This window comes from Dreissena polymorpha, chromosome 2, assembly GCF_020536995.1.
Source record: "Dreissena polymorpha isolate Duluth1 chromosome 2, UMN_Dpol_1.0, whole genome shotgun sequence".
NCBI lineage: Eukaryota > Metazoa > Mollusca > Bivalvia > Myida > Dreissenidae > Dreissena > Dreissena polymorpha.
The window spans coordinates 12,752,566-12,765,517 of record NC_068356.1 but is presented as its reverse complement, the minus strand read 5'-3'; the positions used below and the strand labels follow the sequence as shown (position 1 = coordinate 12,765,517).

General features: G+C 34.9%; 1 protein-coding gene across 1 annotated transcript in view; it reads right to left on the bottom strand.

Annotated features, from left to right (window-relative positions):
• The window catches only part of LOC127866326 (uncharacterized), a 107,129-nt gene that overhangs the window by 35,886 nt on the left and 58,291 nt on the right, over positions 1 to 12,952 (bottom strand). Inside the window, exons 17-20 of the mRNA XM_052406792.1 lie at positions 6,469 to 6,648; positions 5,951 to 6,136; positions 3,349 to 3,531; positions 2,685 to 2,867 (exon numbers count right to left, since the gene is read on the bottom strand). Coding sequence (XP_052262752.1) covers positions 2,685 to 2,867; positions 3,349 to 3,531; positions 5,951 to 6,136; positions 6,469 to 6,648 — 732 coding nt within the window. The remainder of the gene's footprint in view (positions 1 to 2,684; positions 2,868 to 3,348; positions 3,532 to 5,950; positions 6,137 to 6,468; positions 6,649 to 12,952) is intronic.

Below are 12,952 nucleotides of genomic sequence, written 5' to 3'. Positions count from 1 at the left end.
TATACCATGCGTTACACAAGGGAATTGCGGAGAAGCACACATATTGCCAGGCAGGTGCTTGTCTACGCGCATATTTGCACGCTTGACAATGCAAAGCCGGGAACGCATCGACCTCCATAAAGCTATGCTCGCTGGATAAGGCTGTGTTAACTGGATAAGGCAGTGTTAGCTGGATAATGCTGTGTTAACTGGATAAGGCTGTGTTAACTTGATAAGGCTGTGATCGCTGTATATTAAACGCTGATTAGGCACGCAAGCCAATTTTCCACGACACGTCGCATATGTGTGCCACATACGTATACTTGGCACATAGCATTAAATAAAGCGTGGATACATTCTACATAAAAAGCAAGCGAACGATGGAAAAATCGGTCACAAATCAAGGCGAAAATAAACTTATTGCTAGTTATGAGTTATTTTATATTTCTCTATTATCAAAATAATTAAAAACATCATCATCAACAACAACATCATCATGATCAACAATACCATAATCGTCATCGTCAATATGATAATCGTTATCATTATCGTTTATCTTAACATGTTAATACTAATTCAAACACAAATGTGTATTGTTTATTTGTATTTGTTATGTTTATTTTACAAATGCACAAATGTAATTCTGCTGCCAGAATGTTTTAAGTATGGAGACGGGGATCGACCTCAGTGGCATCGCTCAGTTGAGGAGTCTCGAGACGTCTTCAAGCGTTGAGCTATCCCTGTCCAGCAAAGAAATCTTCGTGATAAGATCCCAGCTCACATAAACTAAAAAACTGTACTCAATATCGACTTTTACCATAGCAAATGTACACAAGCAAATATGATATGGCCGATTATTTTTACATATAGATGTACATTACGTACGGAGCGCGCTTTTTTAGCCCATCTTTGTCCGTCTCCATATTTTCACTATGCCAAATACACATCTCGAATGGCGTATCATTAAATAAACAATCCATATGAACGCCACAACGAGTAACTCGTGCATTTGTCGGATAAACCATTACCGTACTTTCTCTTCTAAATAACACGTAAAATGCCAACACTATACCGTATTAATCAAACCGAGAATAATGTTATTTACTTGGCAGATATTAAAATACTACATTGAAATACTTCAAAACAAAGACCAACAACGAAACAAACAGTTAAACGTTGGAAGACTTCTCTATCGGATATCTTTTTTGAATTCTCGATTGTAAATCGCGGTTCAAAATGACGTTCTTGAACGCAATTTTATTAGCTGCAGTTACAAGTGTATGATCTTTTTATTAATTTTGAAACAAAACTGTAAACGGTTTAACGTTTTACTAGTTCGGTGAAGCAAGCACAGCGTTAATCACGATTTGAGGGAAAGCAGTCGTCCAAATAGGTTGCAGTAATTATTCTTCACTTTTATTCTGTTTTCCATAAATTTACAGCACTGGGGATCATATGCAGACTAGGTTTCAGTCATAAGCTGTCATGGGAGACCAATCCACAATTGGTTTGTTATATTGTTAAACTTTTATTCTGTTTTCCATAAAGTAACAGCACTTGGGATCATATGCAAACCAGGTTTCAGTCATAAGCTGTCATAGGAGGCCATTGGTATGTTATATTGTTGAATGTTTTACAAATAAAGGTCAGATTAGCATGTTTTATTATTTGGATATTTAGCATTTTTAATTGTAATGTTAGTTTGTTCTTTTATAAGTTATGGCGATATTGTACTACAATATAGCGGATACCTTATATTTACGACCACTAGATTTGCACCTTATGTATATATTTTTTATGATAACATACATTAATGTGGTTATTAATCTGTACTTGTTTATATATTTGTCGTATATATGTAAATCATAATTTGAGGGCTTATTTATCTTTGTGACAACATTGCGATGCCTTTGAGCCTTTTGACTCGCTGTTTACATAATTTATTTTTAAAGACTGAATAACAATTGTGTGATTATTATTATAAATTGTCTAGCGAAACATATTAAAAGGCATGTAAGAACCCAGCTTGTGTGTTGAATAGATAATTTTTATTTATAATATAAAGACGCAATAACAAGCCACAAAACGTGTTAAGGTTATAACAAAAATGGCGATAAACTAAGAAGAATTAACTTTTCTTAGTTTATAAGGAATTTCACATTAAAAATTAGAAAGATTGATTTTTGTAAATTAAGATCAGTACTTTTGGACCAAATGTGTTTTCTATTTAAGTTATCAATAGTTTAACAACTTAGGAGAGTAGATTCACAACCTTAATGCAGCGAGCAAAACCAACGTATTATTTGAACGAAATATTTGTAAGAGCGATGTATGCATTTTGAGATCCAATAAATGACTTGATTAATGCGTTCTTTGTATATTTGTGGTATGCGACCAAGAAAAGCAGATAAGTTTACAGACGCATTAAAGTATACCTCGAATGACCCATTAGGTTTCAATAAATAAATAATGCTTTGTACAAAAGGCCACCCTTTCCATCCCTACCTCAAAAAGGCCAGTCATACCTTCACGTTTTCCTGGGAGAATCCATAGTTAAACAAAGGCCAAAGTCAAACAAGATAATAAAACCAGTTTAGTTGTCATCAAATGAAATAAGAAGTTAATGCAAACATGTAAGTATATATTTGAATATATTAACCTCTATACTACATGTTATGTACTAGTATTTTTGTATTAAGAAATACTTGTGCAGTTTGGCAGGGTCCCTGTCCAGTCTCCTGTGTGGCTACACGTCCTATGTAGGTCACCGTAGCTATGGTTATATCCGAGCACGCATGCGTACTCGATGGTCGTGTTAAAGTCATGCGTTGCCGTTGTGGGAGGAGTGAACATCATATGTGGAACATCAATCTTGTTGCATTTAACAACTGAAACGTGGAAAATGTAACAAATCATTACAATCGGAGTATGGAACGGGGATTTAATAAGAAATATGAAGATTTATATTTTTAAGAAAATCGTTTAAAAAGTATATTCCAACAATATATTAATTTTGCAGCAGGATTGCACAAACTATTGTTTTGATATGTGTCTAAATAACAGAATTTTATTTTTGTATTGCATCATAAAATACTTCATGGCGTTGGCGTAATTATATTTGTGCTAGGACCCGTACAATTTGTAAAGATTTAAATAGAATTTAAGAGTGATACATTTATGTTATAAACACGTTCTGATAAAAGAGATAATGAAGATAAATCATAATTGAAGTCGTTATGTATGCCAAATATATAAACTATGTATAACGAATTTTTAGATAATTACACCGTTAAATAACAGTGTATAAAGGTTAATGGCATACAAGATCTAAATATGTTGTTAATTAGGTAATACTCAATGTCATCGTACTTGTGCAAACCGGTGTCACAGCAGACCATGTCTTGTTATGCAAGCATTCCGACACCATATCGCCGCTATTGTACTCGTACCCAAAGTCGCACGTATAATTGACACGTGACTGCCACACGTACTCGCTCTCCACGGGCTCATACGTGTTCTGGACGCCGCCTGGAGGCTGTGGGCAGTAGATCACTGCAAAACCATGGCGAAGTCGTGAAACAATCTTGGTCATCAAGTGATAACCGGAAGAGTACGATAAATAGACGACTAATAAAAACTAATTTCTCAAACACTGTGCGTTTTTTAATTTTTAATCTGATAATTGTTTACTGAAATGTATGCTTCAAACCATTACTAAATTTCATAAATGAAATCTGTATGACAGCTTGATCTAGACTTTCTTTGTAAATTGTACCCAGGAGTTTAGGCTAAAGGGGTTCACCCGGCAAATTGCTGATTCAACTAATATTATATTTAGGATGCCTTTGTGGCAGTGTAAGTGCAGGTTGTGTTACATTGTGTGTTAACAGTGTGCATTTTAGCAGAGCGGTAAGCCTTCAGAATTTCTGACCTTCGACCACATCATGACGGCAAAAAGAGTGAAGATTTGTATGTATGTATATGTGGAATATTAAATGATGTAACCTATAACAATCTCATTGAGGCATTTTGTTGTTTATGTAAATTTAGGAATCCCTCATATATATGCTATTGAACTTTTGATGTTAAGTTTAATTAGATTTATTTGTTTTACCTGAAATATTAATTATTTTCGGATAGCATTACATGTACAACATTTCTACATGATGGTTAAAATTCATTTGATGATGTTTTTTTTACTACATTGTTGTACTTAGAAACATCTATTTAAAGCGGGTATATACGATTTTTATATGTGCTGAATTGTAAAATATTGATACAAATATGTTATAAAAACACACAATATGCAAGAAAAATGATACATTTAAGACGAATTTCATAAAATACAGCAAATACAAATTAGCGCCCCGAGCCGATTGTGACGAAGATAATTCGTAATTATTTTCCTACAATAACCGATGCATTCGTCTTTTTAGTAAGTGTTCGTGTGTCGTATGAATCGATATCGCTGCAGGAATTTCAAATGAACCGTTAAACTAAATTTAGATTCACATCGTACATGCATGATATACATGCTGGCGAATTCGGCTGTACAGCCTTTTTCGATTTCAGAATTAAATATCTGGCTTATTTAGCATTTTTCGACACATGTTCTTCTTACCTTTTATTTAAGTTTATATTGAAATATATGTATAATAAGTTTTTTACACATTTTATATTAATTAATAAATATTTGACAAGATCGTATATACCCGCTTTAAATAAGCAATGAGCTGGATTTATGTTATTATACCATTGTAAATCTCGTCTATGATGAAAATAAAGTTGATTGAAGTTCATATAAATAAGGAGATTATAGTACAGCGGCATGTAAAACCAAGAGGTTAGTTCGACAAATGTTGCAAGCAATATTGAGTAAAGGACACTTTGAATAATTGACAAAAGCGGTTGTCGTGTAAATAATGCTCGAACTAATAAATCGTAACAATATGGGTGGTATACATAAGTTGGTGAAGTGAGCAATAAGCAACATCATTGAGCCAAAAAGGTATATTGCTTGCGAAGATAAGTATGCCATCATATTAGTAACCCCTGCGACCACAATGTCTGAGGCGTTGGCATCTACAGCATGATGTGAGTCGAGAAGACAATAAAACGTCTTATTCAGTGCATAACAGGTAAAGACAATACAGCTGGCACATGATTATATGTTCCCCTTCTCATTGTTCGCTGACATGTTTACTCATTGATTTAAAACAAACCCAATAAAACTCGTAATCCTCGTTGTGGTATTGTGATTTGCAAAGACATCTAGATCTTACGATGGAGCTATAATGGCACTATGCTTGAACAAGCATTAAAGGAGTATCTTTTGGGGTTTCGGTCTGGAGCGTTATGACACCAAAAGAAACAAAAGCGCCGATGGCGTTGAAAGTCTATTTGCAAGATACAGTTAAGATTCTGCTGAAGTAAATGTTAAAGGATAAGTTGTCTGAATGAAAATTTAAAAGGCTATCAAAAAGATTTTTTTGAAGTACAAGACTATTGCCAAGCAATAAAATTCCCCTACCTCGCATTGTTTTAGTTTCTAAGAACTTTTTTTTCACGTTAAAAGGTCTTAGAAAAATTCACTAAAAATGGTGCAAGTAATGTTCTTGGAAGAAAATATTAGAAAAAAGTTTCTAAATGAACAATTGTAAGAATTACGAAATACTATATTAAATATATATTTCGTCTGCCGAAAATCAGGGAAGGCTTTGAAAAGGACAACCGCCGGGACAACCTTTTCCCCTGTGATTTTGAAATGCGGTTTACAAAAGCCTATTTGCGTTTCAAATAGACTATAAACACAGATTCGTATTGTTTAATGCCTCGATCAATGTTACAATAAAGACTTAGTGTAACAGTGACCGGAAATTACATATATTTCATTAATTAGTATAGACTTAGCATTTTTACAAAATTTGAGTTACAAAACGTTGTATGCGTAATAAATCTGAAATCGATTAACCTGTGCAATTTGGAGGAAGATCGCTCCAGAAGCTAGTTTCCGTACAAGTGCGCGCAAGGTTTCCGGAAGTGAGCTCGTACCCAATGTCGCACATGTATGTGACCTTGTCCTGGTACACGTATCTGGGAGTACCCGGGCTGGTCATATGTGTGTGGTTCAGCGCCACGGGTGCGTTACATTCCACAACTAAACGAGACAATCCAATTATTAAGCCACAACTGAAATCATCATCATCATCATCATCATCAATCATCACCACCTTCATCATCATCATCATCATCATCATCATCATCATCATCATCATCATCATCATCATCATCATCGTCGTCGTCGTCGTCGTCGTCGTCGTCGTCGTCATTATTATTATTAGTATTATTATTCAGTTTACGTCTTATTATTACGTTTAAGTTTATTATTTCAGGTTTGTTACTATTTACTGTACTATAAGTTCACACTAGACCACTATACTTTACGGTCTTTTATATACATATTTATGTATAAAAGAAAATTCTTATTACTTGTACAATTTGCAGGTGTGCCATCGAAAACGCCCGTGTGTTGACATGTTCGTGTGACGTCACCCCCAGTGTGGTTGTATCCCAGAATGCATGTGGCGGTAACGGTTGTGTTGAAGTCGTATGTGATCGTGTCAGGCGTGAAGGTGATGAAGGGCTCGGAGGGCCGTGAACACGTGACGACTGGATGGAATAAAATTAATGCAATTATTATTCTAAACATGAATACCTTTATGAGATGATTCACAAAAGTAAGTTTAAACTTTGGTCTGTGACAGTTTACCGACCTACATTCATAAGTACCATCACTATTTCAAACACAGAATTAATGCAATTTTATAATACATAATATATTTTGTTACCACTGGAAGTCACGAGAGGGCCCATATTCATATCTGCCGGGCTAATACAATTTATCTTAACCGGCCCGATTTTTCTACAGTGAAAAGAATCCGTTTTGTTTCGTTTCGTTTATTAATACTCTCGGCACTTTTGTTATAATTTGAACAAGAGGTATAAAGGTGATTCACAAATAATTCAAGTATAGGTCAAGCTGTATGGGTAAGGTAACACATACAATATTATGTTACAACACAGTTACTAGGATGAATAACACCGTAGCCATGAAAATTCAATGTTCTTATTATCGTGACGGGGCGGCTGGAGGACTTTCGACCGTTTAGGCCTATGCAAAATATTCTTTTATATGTTTAATTTCCAAGTCTTGGTAAACTATGTCATTTGGTTTGATCATTCCGAGTTAGAATACCGTGGTAATCTTGAAAATATATTATTTATTCCAGTTTCACAGAAAGGTCAAGCTTTCCCTTAGATATTCGCCTATCGACTTTCGAACTTTCGTCCTTGAAGAAACGTGTTTAAACCCTCCCACCCTCCATTAGCTTTAACCCACGGAGTAACATTCTGTTTAAGCCATATCTCCGTAAACTCTGAAAAATCTGGGTCGTAGTTGGATTTTTTAACTATCTGCTGTTGAAAGGTATACAGAGTTAAGATTCTCCCCCAGTTAAGATCTGGTAGCATCTCATTCGCAATTAGTACAAATACTGTTTTGCCTGTTGGAACGGTATTAGCCACATCAAAGATAGCCTGGCTGTACTTGTTATTCTGTAACTCTAAAAGACCTTTTTGTTAATAAGTATTCATGGTTTGTTTTGTATATTCTATTTTTTAATTATTAACCTTTTTCAAATTACATTTTGTTTTGACGATTAGAACAGAACACACCCATAAGAATCAAAATGTTGGTGTTAAACTCCACCCAGGATTTTAAATAAATGTGAGCAAATCTTGTCGTAAAACGTTTTCTTCTCAATGGTTTTCAAAACCACGAAATCCTCCAATTTACACATATGGTTTCGGTTGCGGAGAAGTTGAAATAGGATATACTGAACATTTATAAAGTTCTTACGTTTAAGTTCCATTGGTTTATCCTTCCCATAAATGGAGTCGTATAAGGAAGAAAGCTCCTTAAAATCTTCGATTATTTTGTCCTCTAAATACGCAATATCGTCTTCCACCCAAAACGTAATAAATATAGTTTACATTTTCGTAGTGGTTGGCATAGTTAAGCTGTTTTAAAAACATTATAATGGTATTCTTGGTTATTCTCGAGTACTTAATGTGTGCGTTATCGGAGTCGTAAAGTAGACGAAACGTCTGAAACTTTTAATGTAGCTTATCAAAAACCTCCTGTGGAATCTTGCAGTTTTGCTAACCCTGGTACTGCTTTATGCACTCGTGAAAGTGTACTATACGCGAGTACGCGACCTTCGTAACAATTTTAACTCGATCGTAGTCTTTGTGCACCGCCTAGCTTGTTTCAAGAACGTCGTGTTGCGTTGAGCATATTATACAATTTTTTTTTACTGCTCTCGTCCATTTCAAATTTTCTCGGGTCGTTATTTTGAAAGACGTCGCACACCGTCTTTTGCACCGAGAGAGGTTTTTGTATCTTAATGTTCCATTTCTTATCCTCCACCATCTCGGACGAAATGGCAACGTACTGTTGATACAGCGTGTTTTTTTCTCTTCAATGTTAGCATTTAGCGTGTTGTTCAGAATCGTCATATACTCCTGCACCAGTTCCGTGGTTTTAACGATGAACGCGTTTTTAATGAGCACGCGGCGCTCTAGCTCTTCTTTCGTTTCCTGTAAATAACGCACTGTCTCCTCCGTAAATAACGGAGAGGAAAGTAAATCGGTCACGGTTTGCAAGGTGGTCTTTGTTTCCTGTTCTTCCAGTGAAAAGCGGGAAAGAAATTTGTTGTGTAATGAAATAATATTCATATTTACGTCAGACATTGTTTTCATATATAATATATATATATATTATCATAGAGATCACGAGGCTCTTGACAGGATAGGTCGCACGGTACGACGGGTTAGGAAGTTTTAGATAACAAAAAAAATTGAATTGACTTAATTATTTTTTTACTATATATAAAATGGATAACAAAACGGTACACGAGTTGATTCAACGGCGTTTTCAGCAAATTGAAAATCCACCAAAAGATGAGCATCTAAATACATTTTTACAAGATTTAAAATTTGTACAAAAAATTATGAATTCTAAAAATTTTAAACGTCATAAACCTGTTAAAAACATTAATTTTTATGATCATCCTATAATTGATTTTAAAAAGGATTAAGGTTCATTTCCAAACCCAAACTGTGTTTGAAAATGACTATTACAAGTCTATAAGACTTTTATTGTCAACCCATGAGTTAAACGATTCGGGATAACCGAGCCAGTTGACTAACGACTTGTTTCCGCGTTTTCGAATAACTTTTTCAATTCTATATAATTCTTGACTTGTCGTTTGTAGTTCTTGTTCATAAAACGTACCCTGTATTTGCTCACCATTATAACCAGTGATTTTATACGTTGGTGGATCTGTATATTGAACTTGTGACACTGTAAGCACTTCCTCAGTCCATCTAGGCGTATATCCTTTTTCAAATATTCCCTTTTTCTTAGCGATTCTCACCTTATCGCCGACTTAAAATATTGGCTTTCCGTACTTTTGAGGGTGTTTGGAGTACAAATTGAACCAAACTACGCTTTCGTTTTTTATCGCTAACATCAACAGATGTCAGTTTGATTGATGAATGCTTTGTGTTGTTATAATCATTTACCATTTCATCTAAGACATTGATATATTTTCTGGTAGAGTTGGCTGAAAAATATTTGATTTCCTTCCTTCATTGTTCTGTTCCACCGCTCTACCACGGAAATTTTCTCTTCGTTTTCTGTGGAATACAACTCGACTCTCCCACAACTTTTGGGGTTGCCTTTCCTTAAATATTTTGTGAAATGCTTCTGCAACCTCAACTCCGGTTTTACTCTTCAATAAACAATCCATCCATATTTTGAAAATACATCTATAACTGATAGCAAGTATTTTACACCATTATTAAACTTAGCGAAAGCTTGCATGTCTACTAAATCAGCAGCCCATATTTTATCAACGCCATGGGCAACGACTATTCTTTTTCTAAAACGTTTTACAACGGGTCTGTGCATTTCGTCTGCGAGCTGATCAGTCAATTTTAGTTCTTTAGCCACGACTTTTTTCCTCTTAAAACCTAACCCAAACTTTGCCTTTGTAGATAATATTGACTTTATTATGCTACGCTAAATTATTTTACGGATCGTTCGGTCTTAAATAGCATCCATTTGTTCAAGAATAATTTATCAGCCGCGTTTCTACTTGCTGTATCTGGAAAGTGTTGGTAAGCTAAATCATGATGGTAGGCAGCATTATCAACTCGATCAACTGGTTTACTCCAGTCTTTAGAAGCACCAGTTGAAGTTAATTGTTCGTTTAAATAAGTTCCAGGTCCTGCAAAGTTCATTCCTAGAATATGCATTTCACCGGGAAATTTAGCCCACGGAAGCTTTACTTTACTAGTTACCGAATTTAACGACGAAACCAAGTCTCCTCCAGTTTTAGGATGCATTTTTACAAACTGTGTTTTAACACAACCGCAAACGACGCACTTTCCGCGAAGCATTGGTTTATTGTTTTTACTTACAACATTTTGCACATCAACTGTTTCAGTTTTGCTTTTGCACTTTACGCAATACATTTTTAAATGAAAAAATAATTTATATTTAAAATGGTAGTTACAGATCTTTCGTGTAATGATGATATTTCAAAAAGATGCAACAGTAGACTTTAACCGAGATCAAAACGTGGTCTTATTATTGGTAAAAGCAGATGCGAAAAAAACTATACTATTGTTAAACCTTTTACTACGACCAGGATGGTTAGACTACAACAACTTGCAAGTTTTTTTGCAAGTCGCTATTTCAGCCGGAGTACAGAATTATTAAGAAAGCGTTTGAAGAAAAGCTGCCTAAAGATGAGATTCTGAAATTGTTTGCCGAACAAGACTATATAATAGAGAATGACGTTTCAACAGTTCTTTTAGTTGAAGAAATGGCTAAATGTTTAGATAGGCCAGCTGATATTAAATGTATTTTTTTTAAACGTCTGATGATGTACCTGATCCTAAAGACTTGAGTAGCTCTAAAAAGAATTTAATGATTTTTGACGACCTTCAGTTGGAAAAACCAAACAAATGTGAAACTTATTACATAAGAGGACGCCACAGCAATGTAGACTGCTTTTATCTCGCACATAACTACTTTAAACTTCCAAGACAAACAATACGTGAAAATGCAAACCTTATGTGTTTGTTCCCACAGGACATGAAACATATTAAACACATCTACAACGATCGCGTTTCAACTCATATGTCAACAGAAGAATTTAGAAATTTTTGTTAAGTAGCCTGGGACCGTCCTCATGGATTTGCTGTTATAGATCTTACTAGTTAAAGAAAATAATGGTAAGTATAGATCAGGATTTGACTACTTTTACATACCTCACTAATTGAAAAAATTTTTTTTTAATACAAATGGAAACAAGAGTGCTTGAGGACATGTTATCAGAATTAAAACAAATTAGGATTATTACAAGCCCGAAGAATTCTTTTCACATTATATTGAAAGGAAACAGCTCTCGAATGAATTTGTACTTCATTAAGTCCAACAATTCAACTAGATGTAGACAAAAAATACGAAATAGCCTTAGTTAATTTGGAGACCTACTATTCATTTCCAAATATAGACTCTTTAAATAATAATTTTCGCTATTGTCCTGACGGAGTAAAATGGTTTGATATAAATATTACCGAAGGTTCATACGAAGTTGATGATATTAACGATTACGTCCAACGAATAATGAGGGAAAATGGGCATTACAACTCTGTCTCGGACGAGTACGCTATATCGCTAGAGTCAAACGACAGCACACTTAAAACAGTACTAAATATAGCACAAAATTATAAAATAGACCTGACATGTGCAAACTCATAAATACATTAAGGATTAGTAGATTGAGAGTAACTTGTAATATGATTAACTCATCATATGTTAACAATTCGACTGACAACGTTATATATAGTTTTTTTCCATCAGTCGGACCCGGGTATAAAATTATGGAAACACCAGTTAATTTGGTTTATTTACCTGTTAATTTATCGACAATTTCGTCAATGGAGAAAAAACTCACTGATCAAAACAGGAAAACTTGTAAATTTGCGTGGTGAAGATCTTTCAATAAGATTTCATATAAGAGAAAAGTAAAAATAAATTAAGTCCGATATAAAATGAGTCGTTACGAGAATGTTAAAGTAAATATTAGCGAAGGTCAGAGGGAAAAAATTAAAAAAGCTATTCAAGCAGGAGAGGCAGTGGCTATCCGTTTATCACATAAGGATATATTCGGAGAAGATGTGTTAGCCCTCACTCAAGCACAGATCAACAAAATAACAAAAGCGTACCAAAGTAGAAAAGGAGTGACGATTAAAATGTTAAAAACACAAATAGAACACAACGCAAACGTTGAAGGGGGATTTATTAGAGCTATTTTGCCGATGTTGGCAACCGCGGGTAAATTTCTGATGTGTAGCATTTTACCAGGACTTGCAACCGGCTTACTAACCGGCCTAGGAGCCGCAGCCGGTAGTAAAGTTGTTAACAAAATTAGTGGATCGGGTGTTATGTATTTAAAGAAAAACGGAATAGGTTGTAAAGTAACACAAGCAGGTAAAGGATTGTATTTAGCTCCGTGGAAGAAAGGTAGTTCGTTAGGAGAGGGGATGTATCTTAAATCTGGAAAAGGAATGTACATGAGAACGGGAACAGGATTGCTACTAGGACCGAATTTACCATTTAGCAGTATTCCAATATTAGGGATGCTTCTATAAAAATATTTACAAATATAAAAATGCAAAGATATAGTATGCCAATTCACAAGTTTATCCACAAGTCTAAACGATCACCACCAGCGTCAGTTAAATGGTTGCCACACGACAATCTTGCACATCCTGCAAAACCACTGTATGGTAAGTGGAACATTTTTGCGCAACAATCGCTCACTATTCAACCGAAAGC